The 15,653-nt window shown below is 45.2% G+C and overlaps 1 protein-coding gene across 4 annotated transcripts in view; it reads left to right on the forward strand.

The window, feature by feature from the left end:
• Positions 1-15,653, forward strand: part of APPL2 (adaptor protein, phosphotyrosine interacting with PH domain and leucine zipper 2) — a 54,306-nt gene that overhangs the window by 10,890 nt on the left and 27,763 nt on the right. For all 4 annotated transcript variants that reach the window (XM_086712470.1, XM_086712469.1, XM_025926636.2 and 1 more), the window contains 4 exons: positions 7,491-7,550; positions 8,105-8,176; positions 12,427-12,514; positions 15,543-15,584. In XM_086712470.1, the coding sequence (XP_086568596.1) occupies positions 7,491-7,550; positions 8,105-8,176; positions 12,427-12,514; positions 15,543-15,584 (262 nt within the window). The remainder of the gene's footprint in view (positions 1-7,490; positions 7,551-8,104; positions 8,177-12,426; positions 12,515-15,542; positions 15,585-15,653) is intronic.

Genomic DNA, 15,653 nt, shown 5'->3' on the forward strand with positions numbered 1-15,653 from the left:
AAATAGTAGGCTATTAAGTTTTGGGGGAATTAAAAGATTTTGGGCTGCGTGGTGCAGGGTCGGTCCCTCTAACCCCTCCGTTGTTCAAGGGGCCAGAGTATAGAGATATCAAGTTAAGCAACCTAATGTACCTCCTGGGAAACAAAATGAGAGGGGTGGACTTCCAGGAGTGTGAGCTTGTAATAGGGATGGGGATGGATTTGGAAGGCAGGTAGGGTCAGAGCTGCGTATTTTAGTAATAGAAATAAATAGTGGTCTCCATTTGTTGGGCACATAAACATACCACACACTAGGCTCAGCATTTCCTTTGTAGAGTCTCATTTAGCTTTCACAAGAAAGGAGCTACTCTAGCATGTGTTTGCAGATCAGTTTACGTGGCTTGCCTAATGTCACAGTGGCACAACTGGAATTTGCACTCGGGTCTTTGACTCCAAAACCCGCACTGTCACTCTGAACCACTGCACTGGACTCTTTGGACGTACCGGTCTCCGGAAGTGGCGGCAGAGGCTAAGGAAGTAGGAGCGTTCAGAGGTTGTTCTTGTCATCGTAGAATAACCCCCACTCTAGAGCAGCCGAACCGCTTTGTAGCACGGTGGTCCCCCTTCAGCTGCGGGCTCACTTTCTGAACAGTTTACCTGCGGTCATCGGCAGTCTGGAAGCAAGCGCTCCTCCTCCCGACACTTCACCACAAGGTCACTGGTAGCCTAGTGCTACATCGTTCGCCTCACTTCATCTCCCCTCGTAGGCATCTTATCATCTCACACCACCACAAGGAGGGTGAGTACAGCACGAGGTATTTTGAGAGAGAGAGAGAGAGAGACCACATTCATGTAGCTTTTATTACAGTATACAGTTGACCCTTGAACAATGCAGGGGCTGGGGCGCTGACCCCCACACCGTTGAAAATCCTCATGTAACTTTTGACTCCTCCCAGATTTAACTAATAGCCTTCTGTTGACCAGAAGCCTTTCAAGAGTCAACTAACACATATTTTGTATGTTGTATGTATCGGATATTGTATGCTTACAATAAAATAATCTAGAGAAAAGAAGATGTTAAGAAAATCACGAGGAGAAAATACATTTACAGCTCTGTATATATTGAAAAAAATCCATGTAAGTTGACCTGCATAGTTCAAACCCATGTTTTTCAAGGGTCAGCTGTATTGTAATTTTTCCATTTTGCTATTAGGTATTGTTAATTTCTCACTGTGCCTAATTTATATATTAAAGCTTTATCGTTAAGTACATACGTGTAGGAAAAAGCATGGCATATGTAGAGTTCATTGCTAGCCACTATTTCAGGCATCCACCGGGGGTCTGGAAGTGTGTCCCCCATGGAAAGGGGGGCCCCCTGTAGTTAGAAGTGGGAGCCAATTCCTTGTTGGATTGGTCTTTATGCATAATTGTTTTTAGTCAGTGCATAGCCCTGAAAAAGTCAAGTTGACGTGGATACGACAGGGACTGAGAAAAAATATGTATGTAGCTTAAGGTGTAAGGGAACAGAGAGCCTGAGTGGTCTCCGAAAACAGCTTTGGAGACCTGGAATCCTGCACTTGATTTGCACGGAGGGCCTACAGCTTTCCCTCATGATGGCTTTGAAGGCTTTCTGATTGGGGTCAAAGATGATTCTGGGTGAGAGTCATTCACTTAGGTACAGGGGTTAAGTGTTTGGCCTTGGACTCAGCAGATCTGAGCTCCAGTGTTGGCCACTTATTTGCCTGAATTTCCTTATCAGTTGACAGAGGCCATAATAATGGCTGCCTCATCAAGTTGTTGTAGAGTTTACCTGTGAAGTTCAGATCAGTTCCTGGCACGAAGGCCTCTGGGTGTTAATCATCTTTTTTATTTATTTATTTATTTATTTATTTATTTATTTATTTATTTTATTTTATTTTATTTTATTTTATTTTATTTTATTTTTATTTGTGAGAGAGAGAGAGAGAGTGAGAGAGCATGCAGGGGTTTGGGGGGTGGATCTCAAGCAAGTACCATGCTCAGCTCAGTACAGAGCCCAGTGTGGGGCTCCATCCCATGACTGAGAGATCCCGACCTGAGCTGAAATCAAGAGTCAGACACTTAACCGACTGAGCCACCCAGGCGCCCCTGGGTGTTCATCATCTTTTAAGTCTTACAATAATAGTACTTGAGATGGCACATTACTCTGGGACTCTTATTTGTGTTAAATAGGAGCCTGGCCTCTGATCCTGACTTTCTTAACGGAACAGTTTATACTTGCTTTCTTCCCTGTGTCACTTGATGCTTGATACTCACTCTTCAAGCCACCTGGGTCTGGCCTCCCTCTTCACCTTAGTGGGGGCTGCTTAATGCCTTAATCATACCCTCTCCACCCTCGGGCCCTGGGTAGCACCTGATTCTTTCACAACACCCCTCTTAAAGCAGTCTTTCTTTGGTTCCTGTGACAAGGCCCCCTCTGGTCCCCTCCTAGTTCTCTGCCTGTCCTTCTAGGTCTTTCTCTTTTCCTGGCACCCTGTTGCTGCCTACCCTTAAGTCTTGGTGTTCTCCAAAATCCCATTGGAACCCTTCTCTGCTTAGTCTCTATTTGGTTCCAGGGCTAAGATCACTTCAGCAAGCCTGGCCATCTCAGAATCTGTTTGTAGTCCTTGTCTCTGGGTCTTTATTGCAAAAATATTTGCCTATTGGTGCCGTGGGAGTGAGTGCTCAGCTCTTTCCTGATCCATCTTCCTGCGTGTAGGGAGGTGTCTTCCCCCCTTCAGTCCCTCCTCTACCCTACAGCTAAATGAATCACTTCCAAACCTCCCTTCCCTCCCTGTCTTCAGATGTTTCCGTGGCTCCCTGTAACTGCAAGGTGGAGATTAAACTCCTCAGCAAGGTATGTGCAAAGCGCTTCATACTTCATGAACTGAGTATCAGCCTACTCTTCTAGGCTCATGTTTGGTTGTTCCAGATTATGCCAGACCCTCTACATGTCTTAAGACTTTGCTCTGCCGTTCCTGCTGCCAGGAATCCCCATCAAACCCTTGCCCTGACAAATAGCCTTTCTGGCTTTAGGACCTCACGTTCGAGGTCTCTGGCACCTTTCCTTCCTTCCTTCCTTCCCTCCCTTCCTGGCCAAAGCACAGCAGCATGCCCGGATGCCCCATACGCTTGTTGGTCAGATTACTTACGCTATAGCAAGTGTGAAGTTTCCTTGACCCTCTGGACCGTGAGATCCCAGAGAGCAGATTCTACAGATTAACGTCCACATCCTCAGCAGGCACCCTTCACGGCCTGCCCCCCAACACAGCTTCCTGCCTCTGTTCCCCACACTTCTCACTACTTCTGTGTGCGGCCCAGCTCGAGGGCTCCTGGACCCTGGCTTTGTGGTGAGCACCATGGTGACAGAGACTTCCCCCTACCGGCTTGCCAGCAGCATTGCTGAGATTGAAGCAAGTGCCTCCGTTGTGACTTTGACCCCAGTGGATTTCCTCTGCCCCTGCTCCCAGCCTGTCCCTTGCTAGTCACAGTGGGTGTGCCACCAGCAGAGGCCTTTGGGTGGCTTGGATTGACAGTTACAGTTCTGTAAGCACTCTGGGCCACTATGAGATAAACATTCCTTTGCTAAAAGCTTGGTTTTCCTTTCCTTTCAGGTTTGCTCACCACTGCTATTTTCTGCCTTGGCAGGAGCCATGGAAGTCCTATTTAATATAGGAGATGCTGTCAGTCATCAGTTTGTCAGGTTATCTTTTTTAAGGATTCTCATGGGGCATCAGATACCATAGATAATAGCCAGAGAGCGGTTCCAGAATGTCACAGAAATCTTACTCGTGGAACTCCATTTAGAGTCTAAATTCTAAATTCCATCTCTGTTGCCGAACCACAGCTGGTCAAGTGTAGGATTAATGTTCCTATCCAAAGGCCCAACAGGGCTTGGAAATAGTATAGCGTTAAAAACTTGGGCTCTAGATTGCAGGTCTGCCAGACCTGAGTGGAATCTTTGCCTTGCCATTACTAGTTGTGATTTTAGAAAGTAATCCCCCTTTTTGAGCCTCTGTCTCCTCATTTGTAAAACAATAATGATAATAGTTCTTACCTCCCAGGTGCATTATAAGGATTAAATGTGATACTGTTTGAAAAACGTTCAACAGCCCTCTCAAGGACCCAGAAAAGACTGAATGTTAGCAGCTGCCTCTATTATCGTCATTACTAATATTTACTCTGCACCCAAGCTCCAGTTTTGCAAGCCTTCTGCAGAGATAATGGTGTGGGTTTACCTTACAGGGTGTGGATTAATTGGCTGATGTTGACCAAGCATTTCATAAAACCTTTGTGTACGATAGATTAAGTGTGAGTAAGGTTAAAGTTGGTCTAGTTCAAAAGATTTTTCATGTGATGTGCTCTGTACAGAAGTTCACTTCTTTTCGGGGCAGGTGACAGCCCATCTTGCACCTGTGCTTTGTTCCCGGTGAAATCGTACTGGCAGAACAGAATCTTGCAGCCTACAACCACACACATCTGAAAATACACGGCATTTTCGTAAGGTATTTCTAGGAGAGGCTCGGTGGAGCTCAGTTGTACACGGGAGTTCCAGAAAGCAGCGGCTGAGTGCTGTGCGTTGTGCCCCGTCTCCCTGCTGTGTGGGTGGCCCACGGGCGCTCCCTGCCAGCCTGGGCAGTCTGACGCTGGCAGCATTCAGGCAGGTTTTCCCACTACACTCGGAGCATTTGCCACCGAGCTGTAGAGAGAGGAATTCAAGTAGTCCGTGGTTCCTGCTTGTTTGGAAGGCATGGAGGGTAGTTATCATGTCTGTTGACCAGTGTCTAAAGGATACAGGTATGGGGGAGTAATATTTTAGACTTAGTTAAAATAAAGAAAAGAATGACTTGAAGGAGTAGAAGATGTTCCTTGAATTGGAAATATTGTAGCTTAATGGAGAGTCTCCTGAAGGGTGGGTCTTTGGAGACATTTAACATCTAAAGCAGCATCAGCAATTTACACCCTTGGGCTGGCCTCCTATTTCTGTAAATAACTGTTTAAATTTTTTTTTAATGTGTCTTTTTTAGAGAGAGAAACAGTGTGAGTGGGGAAGGGGCAGAGAGAGAGGGAGGCACGGAATCTGAAGCAGGCTCCAGGCTCTGAGCTGTCAGCACAGAGCCTGACGTGGGGCTTGAATTCATGAACTGTGGGATCATGACCTGAGCCGAAGTTGGAGGCTTAACCCACTGAGCCACCCAGGCACCCCTGTAAATAACTGCTTAACTGAGGGAAGCCACACTCATTCATTTATGTCTTATTTATGGCTGTTAGGATTACAACAGCAGAGTTGAGTAGTCACAGCAGAGACCATATCTCACAAGCCAAAAATCATGTCTATCTGGCCCTTTATAGGAAGTTTGTCAACTCTAGGCTAAAGCATAGGCCTCAGCTCTTAGCAGGACTTGGGATCTTAGAGAGTGGTGTTTAAGAGTGTTGATTTTAGAATGGGACAGACCTGGGTTCACATCCCAGCCCTGCTGCTAACTAGGTGTGTGACCCTGGGCAAGTGTCTTAACCTTTCCGTTCCTCAGTTTCTTCATCTGTAAATTTGAGTTAATAATCAGAACCTACCTTATAGGGTTGTCAGAATTAAATGAGGTGATGCGTGGAATCCACTTAGCGTGGCATCTGTCACGGATTAAATGCTGTCAGTGTTAGTTGCTGTTGTTAGGATGATTCTGTGAATCTGCAAATCCCAGTGCACATGATGCTGTCCCTAGGCAGATGCCAAAGTAGCTTGAGCAAATCGACCTTAAAGCCTCAGCTACTAACTCCAAGAGGAAGAGCAAGGGATTTTCTGATCTAAGAGGCTCTCAGCCCACAGAGTGGGCCAAGACCCGCGTTCCTGTGCACACTGACCTTCCAAACAGCACTGCTGAAGATGCTCAACAGGCAGTGTTTCATGGCTGATTGTTTCATGCCTGTCCAGTCTGTATTTTATTGCCCCCTCCCCATTTATGACGTTTCCTTGTAGGCTTAGGAAGTATTTTCCCGACTCCCTGATTCCAAGTATTGCTTTAAGCTGGCGACTTAGAGGAGTCTTCTAACCTTGATTGTTCATTCATTCATTCATCACGCTTTCGTTGGGAGCCTGCCTTGTGCTGGGAGCTGTTGCCTGCCCCTCCCTAAGTGCAGGGCTTGGTGCTCGTGCAGGCGCTCACTTGCCTTGCTCTTGGCCACCAGCTCTGGATAGTTTTGAAAGGGATGGCATGCTGGTAGACTGCCAAAGCTGAGAACTTTTATTATATTTGTTTGATCTTATTCTGGGGAAGAAGAGAAGAGAGCCATGTTTCAGGGTCTGTTAATAACTATTTCTTGAGGCCGATGAAGGAAGTCAAGGAACAGGTTGGCTAGTTGTCAGCAAAGGGGGCTGAAAAAAGTAGGATTAGGGCTCTGATGGGGCTTGCAAAGGAGAGCCGTGGTAAAGAAAACAAGCTCCTGCAGAGTTCAGGCCTTGCCTCTAAAGGAATAGTAAGCTCAGGGGAATTAGAAAGTAAGTGAAGGCTAAGGCTGAGGCTGGCCAGTGCCCTCCCCTCATTCTCTCCAGGTCAGACCCTGTGGCTCTGCCCCTCTGTTAGGAGTGAGTCCTGAGTCTGAAGACAAGCTTTCACTGAGTTTTAGAAACGTAAGACACGCTTTCTGGGCTGAGTGCATCGATGGTGGGAGGCTAGTGGTGGAAAACTGCCCTGTTGCCAGAGGTTACAGCGATAAATCGGAGAAGAGGAAGATGAACAGTAGGGGCCAGTGAAAAATGGCACAAAACAGGCCTCCTGGGATGTCACAGCTGTGCTTCCATGTTACCATCCGGCACTACTGACCTAGCAGTCTTAAGTTCGCTGGATCTGATCATGTCACGGTGCTGTTGAAATTCCCATTGCACATAGAGTCGAGGCTAGCTCTGGACCGTAGGCCTGCGTGCCCTCACGCTGCCTGCACCCCAGCCTTGTCTTGCTGCCACTCCTGCACCCCTTGCTCCAGCTACTCTGCTCCGTAGCTCTTCAGACTGTGCATCTTCTCCCCATCCCCGGTCCCTTCTGGAAAGCTGATTCCCATCGCTAGCTCCTAGTCTGTCTTCAGTGTCTGCTTAGAACCTCTCTTCCTCGGAGACCATCTGGGTCCTCTTGTTAGAGCCTCCTAACATGTCCGTGATTTCCTTTGCAGTTCTCATCATGCTTGTAACAATTTTTTGATGTGTGCTTCCTCAGTGAGAAGACCATGTCTTTGTTGGATATTGGGCACAATATAGTTGTTTTTGTACTGACTGACCAGAAGGAGCAGTAACTTGCAAATGGTTGGCGGGCAGGGGGAATGCAGGCTGTTTTAACCTTTTAATTTGCTTTGGTCTTGTTTTCCAAATAATTTCTGAACACGCTATTATTTTATAGACACAAACATACATTCTTTAAGGGATTCTCTGAGGTGACCTCTTTTTTTGGTCATCACTGAAATACATGTATTGGACAAATCTTACCTGCTTTTCTCTTCTCCCTGCAGAATGAGATGTGCCTGGCCACTCAACAGCTTTCTAAGCAGCTGCTGGCATATGAAAAACAGGTAACTTGGTGTTTATGTGGCATGTGATGGGGCGCTCAGGACTGTCATAAGTGGGGTTCTTTTAAGGAGTTCTCCAAAGGCGTCCTAGAGAGACCTTGATTTCCTTCTTTCTTTTTGTCCATAGTCCAGTCTTATTTATTTATTTTTTGTCTTGCCTTTCCCTTTCCACTGATAAATTCTAACTGGTGATCATCCCAAAGTATGATATTTTCTAATTAGCACAGAAGTAACCCACTGCCTTGAGAGTTTATAGTCTGAGGGGCTGCAAATGAATCAAATTCCAGGAAATAACCCAATACCAGGAAATAAACTCAAAGATGCCGTTACATCCAGACAGGAGAAGGGTGGTGACCAACAAAGCAGCGGTCAGGGAGGGGCGATTAAGTGCATCGCTGAGGTAGGACAAGGCGAGTGCACCGCTTTTCTCCGCGTGGACGCTTTGACGTGCACTTGGGAGGTGCACAGTGGGAGCTGGCGTGGGGGGCGGCGCAACGTGGGTGACGCGGGCATTGCCCTGAGCGTTAACACCTGGATCTTTTATTCTCTGGTCTTAGAATTTTGCTCTTGGCAAAGGCGACGAAGAAGTAATTTCTACACTCCACTATTTTTCCAAAGTGGTAGATGAGGTAAGACCACAACATGGCAAAATTGTATTCTTTCTTGAATTTTCTTTCATGTTTGTTTTGGCCCACTTTCCATTTTTAGATACTTGCTTAAATATCTGAGAAGGTAACTCAACTTGTTGCTCTTCCTAGGTCCGTTTCGTAAGACTGGTTGTAGGTGATTAGTTTGTTGCTGGTGTGAGGGGAAGGGCTTTGGTATACATGAATGATGGACCAAATGAAAGATTTCTAAGAACTCAGTTTCCTAAGGAGAGTGTATTAGTTTCTCGGGATGCTAGTAATAAATTACAAGTCGGTGGCTTAAAACAGTAGAAATTTATTCTTTCACAGTTCTGGAGGCCAGAAGTATGAAATCAAGTTGTTGGCAGGGCCGTGCTCCCTCCAGAGACCCCAGGGGGAATCCTTCTTGACTTCTTCCGGCTTCTGGTGACCCTGCGTGTCCCTTGGCAGATGGTTGCATCTGTCCAGTCTCTCCCTCTGACTTCCATGGCCTTCTCCCCACACTGCACTTCACCCCTTCCATCTGTGTCTTCTCTTCTTATAAGGACATTTGTCATTGGAGTTAGGGCCAACCAGCATAACCCAGGATGATCTCACTGGGAGATCCTTCGTTACATCTGCGAAGACCTTGTTTCCAAATATTCGTGTTCTGGATGGACGTTTTTAGGGGGAGGAGGAGAGTGGGCACAATTCACCCCACTACAAAGGGTTTCACATAACTGCTCTTATAGCTGTATTGTATAATACATATATTGTATAATACATGAATATTTGTGGAAAACAGGTATTGTTATGAGAAAAGTACATAAACCCTCATCGTAATAAACATTCCAGCTCAAATGCTACTGGTGCTGGGCAGAACCTTCTGCAAAACTGGATTGGTATGAACTTGGTATTTCATCTTGGAAGGAGTTTGCAATACTTAGATAGTAGAAAATCATGATAAAAAATGCAGATGCCGCTTAACTGATATAAAGTAGATACTGTCTTCAGTTTATAAAATGAGAAACTAGGGCACTGTGGTGGCTCAGTCAGTTAAGCGTTCGACTTCAGCTCAGGTCATGATCTCACAGTTTCTGAGATCGAGCCCCATGTCAGGCTCCACACTGACAGCAAAGAGCCTGCTTGGGATCCTCTTTCTCTCTCTGTGCCCCTTCCCCATCCCTCATGTGTGTTTTCTCTCTCTCTCACTCAAAGTAAATAAACTTTAAAAATAAAGAAAATGAGGGGCGCCTGGGTGGCTCAGTTGAGCGTCTGACTTCGGCTCAGGTCATGGTCTCACGGTTCATGAGCTCCAGTCTCAAATCAGGCTCTGTGTTGACAGCTCAGACCTGGAGCCTGCTTGGATTCTGTGTCTCCCTCTCTCTCTGCCCCTTCCCTGCTCAGTGCTCTGTTTCTCTCTTTCTCAAAATACATAAACATGAAAAAAAAAGAGAAACTAACATGACATTGTACTGATTGCATTTTTGTTCATTCAACAAATCAGACCAACAAGGTGTTATTCGTTCAGCAAACATGTACTGAGCACCACTGTTTAGTAGATGCTGTTCTGGGCACTGGCGATACAATAGAGAACATGACATCCAGTTCTTTGTAAGCTTCATCCTCTCTCCCATGACCTTGACTGTCTTCAAAGTGTATGTTAAAATGGATGGGTATCTTTTCCAGAAGAGGAGAATAAATGGAACAAGTAATTAGAGGGGAGCAAAAAGTAGTTTTTTTGGAAGGTGAGGAGATGAATGTTTCCTAATTAACTATGAATAAATAACCCAGGAGGGGAAGGAGCAGACTCCACCCACTGAAATCATGTGTTTTCCCGAGCAGAAGACAGTTGCTAAGGAAATGTGGTTAGTCGTCAAAACCCCAGAACCAAGATTTCCAGTTTAGGATATTTACTTACAACCAGATTTTCATGGGCAGGGATGATGATTCTTTTGGTAGGGAGTGAATCATTCCCAAAAGCTGGAAGGCTGGAAATGTGATTTTATAGGTAGTATCATGTCGTCGTCCCCCCGGCCCCGCCCAAGCTTGGCAGTGTAAGGGGCTTTCAAACAAACCTCGTGGTGTAGAGACCTACATGTGTGAAAGCTGTTAGCTCAGGTGGGAAGCTTTTGAGTAGCTTTTCAGGTGGTTTTGTCTGTCTGGGCCTATACCAGGTTGAAAGTTTTCAAGACAAGTCATTTGACTCAGAAATTAAAAACCCAACTAAAAGTAGAGAATCATGTGGCTTACATTTTTAATAGAATGCCTTGGAATCAGACATTCCATGTTGTAGGCATGCAGAGATTTTGTCCTTATTGATTTTCCCACAGGCAGGGTTTCTAGGTCGCTTCCATGGAGTGCACCTAAGACAGGAAGTCATCATCATTCTAGATTACATTAACGAGTATGTGTTAGCCAAACTCTCTACTCTGAGTGTTTTCTATTCTGGTTACTGTTTTGTCCTCACAGTAGCCATGCAAGGAAGATGGTGTTATCCTTATTTTGGGGATGATGATACTGGAGTGCCAAGAGGTGGTCTCTTGCCACTCTCCTGAGTGAAGGCGCCGTGTTTAGAAGCCATCGTCCCATACCTTTCAAAAGCCCCACGGCCAAAAGTTGATGACAATCCCCTTGATCCTTAAGAAGAAACGAGGAAGAAAATGAGTAGCTAGGAAGTTTGTCATTCCTGAAGTGCATGATCATTGGAAAGCCACTTAATCTCCCTGAGTTTTGGTTTCGTCATCTGTAAATGGCAGCAGCAGGCGAGAAAGCCCATTTAATTGGGCTTTTGTAAAGGTTAAATTAGATAATGTCTATCAGAGCATTGAGCACATAGCCAGACACATAGTAGGTACATTTGGTGACTTTCATTCACTTAACTGTTAGTAAAAAAAACAGTACATTTTTTACTGAAGGTATTTGAGAGAAATAGTTAACGCATTCTGTCCCGGTGGCATTTATTGGCATGGTGTCTTCATGTGTTCTCAGCAGAACAAAGCTGCCAGCTTTGGCTTAACTGAAAGCTACAACATTAACTGTTTGGCCCATAGCTCCCCTGCCTGACAAGCGATTGTCCGTAAGCTTCTCAAAGCAGCCTCTGGAGGCACAGTTCTAAAGGTCCAGATCTGTTGGAGGGAGAGCTCTGGGCACACGGGGGCTTCGTATGTAACTGCCATCACCGCTGAAAGAAACTTTGCCAAATGTGTACGGCAAAAAAGATTGCTGGGTGGTTTCTCTTTGTTCACCCGGCAGGAATCCCAGAGCATCCTCAGTAACATCTACATTTATTGCTAATGTCTAGACTACCAAACATTTGAAGTTTCGGCAACTTTGCGAGCACGTAAGACAGGCTCTGTATCCAACACGGTGTAGTAGGAAGTCTGGAGCTCAGATTCCAATAGCCCAGGATGAAAATCCCAGCTATGCCACCTCTTTGCTGTCTGGTTTTGGAGAATTTGCCTGTTAAGTGATTATAATAAAAGCGAGCTCCCAGAGTGGCTGAGAACCAAATGATACAAAGCATGTAACTCTGGCACACAGGAAATACTCAAAAGTGGTAGTGCTGAGGTGGATGACTTTATTTCTCCTACGCCATTCAGGACAGGATTTAGAAAGGCCCTGACAAGCCGAAGGAAAGAAAGAATCAGGGGCCGTTAAGATTATCTGGTGAGGAAGATCACATTTGAACAGTTATCTTGTTCTTGAAAGATCCTTTTCTGAAGAACAGAGGCCTGGGATCTGAGGTTTCAGTGGGGAGCCTTCTTTCTCCAGAACAATTTCCAGGCCCGTAGCTGCTGTGGTTTTAGGGTTAGTAGGCTCCCAGCAGGCTGGTCTTTCAGGCATGACCTTGGCCCCGTCTGAGAGGGAGAGAGCTCACGGTGGCCTGGTAAAGTGTGACCAGAGCTGAGCGCTTGTGGTGACCTATGTTTGCTGCAAGTACACGAAAGCGTTCTCCTCCAGCCGGTGTGGCTCCGACTGGGAACATAGAACCAGGGTCGGCACAGTAAACAGACCACAACGTGGGCTCAGCTCAGAAACTCCTTTAGCAAACCTAACTGATGCCAGGTCAGTTGCAACCTTGCATTTAGTTTTAGTACCTCTAGGCCTGGATCATTTGCAGCTTAAATGAAGGGTGTTTATTTGCTAAGGAAGTGTACCTGAATTCTAGCCACGTGGAAGTGTTCAATGTGATCCTGTGCGGAAATCAGATAGCTGCCATAATAGTGGGTATAATTTTTTTTCAGCAAGATTTCTTTTTTTTTTTTTTTCAGCTTAATGTTCTTCATACAGAGCTGGCTAAACAGTTGGCAGACACAATGGTTCTACCTATTATACAGTTTCGAGAAAAGGATCTCACAGGTAATGTTCCTGAGTTCAGTGCCAGTTACCTTCAAAATATCAGTTCATTTCATGATACTTCTGACTGTACTAATTTCTTTAAATACTTGCATCATTGAGAAATGCCCTCCTTTTATTCAGCACTTCAGTTTAGCTAACTTTTATTGAATTCCCACTATGTTCTTAGCTCCCCTAAAGGAGGTTATGGGCTAATTAATGAAAGAACAGACTTGGAAACAGTCATAACATCATGTGAGTAGGGCAGCAGGACAGAGAGGTACAAAGAATAAATATACACAGAAAGGTGTGATTACTCTTTTGATTTTTGGGTGCCAGAGAGGGCTTCCTGGAGAAGGTGATCTCTGTGCTGGGTTTTGAGAGATTACCAAAGAGACAGAGATGGCAAGGCTAATATTACTGGTTGGGAGCATTTGTAAAGGCATGCTGTTCCTGGGGAGCCATGAGTGCTTTGGAATGGAAAGAGGGTGGCTCAGGGAAGGAGGGCAGGGACCATGCTTTACCTGTGCTGGACTCTGAACAAGGCAGACCAGCTCCCTGTTCTCCTGGAGCTCACATTTTAGTGGGTGGGTGTATCTGAGACTGGTTCAGAGAGCCTGGTTGCCCTTTTTGACTAGTTTTGGTTCTTCAACTAAAAACCTTAGAATAATTTTATATCTCTTGAAAATCAAGTTAGTCAAAATATGGATATAAAAAAATAATCTTGAAAAAATGTAGTTGGATGTTACAAAAAGGAATCCAAACTTTGTAGTCTTTTTGCTCTTTATATCCTTGAAAATAGTCATTGCTTCGAGATTAAAGAATTATATTTTCTAGAACACTAGTACAAAAGTCAGTGGCCAAAAAAGTCTAAACCTGAGTACTAAGAGATCTGTTCAGTATCGTACTTCCTCTTTAAAAATATAACACCTTAAAGTGTAAAATCTGTTTAGGCAGAAAAGATGCAGTATATCTTAGAGACGATGTTCTTTTCGCCCCTCACTTGGAGATTCCCTGTGATCACGTCATACATTTGAGGCTATAGGGGACAGGGGGAGGACTGGCATCAACTTTGCCCCAGGGCGGCTTGACAGCACTGAGACTTGACAGAAGAACAATAAATGGCATGTCAGTTACCTTGTGTCAAGAGAAACCTTGCTTGAGAAAGACTTTTAGTGTTTTTGGTGTTGCTCATCTATAATTGCATGAAATTCCAAATCTAAATGTGGTTGCGTGCCGATCATCCAATACGAACTGAAAGCCTTATTGAGTGCCTTGTTTCATAAAGATTTCCTCTAAATACAATCAGTAGAAATGTGTGGAGATACCATTTAAGAACCAAACTCCAAGTCCTTTAGATAGAAAATAATCACCCTGGAGACCTGTGTTGTCAGATTTGTGTCTTTCAGCTTTGTGCCTGGGAAGTGAGCCCCCAGCTGGGGGTGCCCAGCAGCAGCAATGACCGGGGCCTTCCTTAATCCTGAATGGGTCAGGTGTGGATTAGTAGTATTTGCCTGGGATGGCGTTTGTTTTCTTTTGTTTTTTAAGACAATAAAACTGTCTAGTGGTAGTAAACCGAGAAGCTATGAAAACAGAGTTATCTGTTTTAGAGAGTATCTTAGAGTATCTAAGTATCAAAGTATCAAAGTAACCTTTTCTGACGACACCAACACGTAGGTTTGAAGTGTTTGGCCTGGGTCATACTTGAGTCAGCCTGAGAAACAGATTAGAATTCGGCCTCCTCTCTGCTTAGTGGTTTTTATCTTAGGTTTTTGTTTTTGTTTTTGTTAATGTTTATTAACATTATCAATAATGTTTATTATTGAAAGTCAGAGTCAGAGCGTGAGCAGGGGAATGGCAGAGGGAGAGGGAGACACAGAATCCAAAGCAGGCCCCCTCCTCTAAGCTGTCAGCACAGAGCCCAACGTGGGGCTCGAACTCGTGAACCCCGAGATCATGACCTGAGCTGAAGTGGACCGCCTAACTGACTGAGTCACCCAGGCGCCCCATTTTTATCTTAGGTTTTAATGCCTTTTTCATTTACGCACCAATCTGAATGAAGAAAACACTAAAGATCTTAACGAAGTTATTTAACCCCGTAAGGGAAAACCCCAACACAGCTCCAGTAGGAAGTAAAAGGGGAGAGAGAGAGAAAGGGAGATGGAACCCAACAAAGGCAGAAAGCATTCTGATTCCAGAAAGGGTAAGAATAACGTGAAGAGAGATTTAAAAGCTGTGAGGGAATTTTGAGGCAAACTGAAAAGCGGCATAAAAGATGTGATGTGAAAACGATTTCCTTTGATGAAGCAAAACTGGATTGTTCTGGAGTTGTGCAAAGTATTGCTTTCTTGTAGATGTCTCTGTGTTTTTAAGTTTGTAACCTTGGACAGCATCACCCTCATCTATCTCTTCGTGTTTTTGGTCTCGGACTTTGTTAGGCCTGTCTGTGCGTGATGATGGCTGTGGCACCCACGTGGGGTAATAGTGATGTCTGTTGGCTTGTCACAGGTACCATATACTAGATTGCTCCAGAGTTTTTCGTTAAAACAAGTACCTCGTATTCCTTTATTAATGGTGGCCTTGCCAGATGTTACAATGGCAGCAACAGGACATTTCTAGGTTCTGGGTACTGTCAGGATATTCTGAGGAAAGCTGTATTAAAACGCTCTTTTTAGGGGCTGGAGAATATGAGCTTAGGCGTATACTCCGGGTCTCATGAATAGTACCTGGACACCACACATTCCAGCCCACGTCCCCACAGTGCCCCCTGCTTCACAGATCCCTGGATGCTGTCTAAGACGAGTGGCCCTAGGAGCAGTCAGGGTCACCAGGTATGGGAGGCAGCCGAAGCCACCAGCTCCTGTCAGACCGGGATTCCGAGCCCACAGGGCCGTGCCTCGTGAGGGCGGAGGCCCTGAGGAGGTGCCCACAGAGCCTGCCTCCTACCGTGCATGTACTTCTATTTTCTTGGGGAGGCGCAGAGCTCTGGGTGGGTGCGTTTTATTTTTCTTTGCTCTAAGATGTTTTGTTTTGTTTTGTTTTTCTCATTCAGAAGTAAGCACTTTAAAGGATCTTTTTGGACTCGCCAGTAATGGTAGGTAGGCATCCTCTCTGTTCTTGGTGCGTGGGTTTAGTGTGGGTGTGGCATGCATGTGGGCGGAGG

Source organism: Puma concolor, chromosome B4, assembly GCF_028749965.1.
Source record: "Puma concolor isolate L17-30 chromosome B4, mPumCon1.1.hap2, whole genome shotgun sequence".
Classification (NCBI taxonomy): Eukaryota; Metazoa; Chordata; class Mammalia; order Carnivora; family Felidae; genus Puma; species Puma concolor.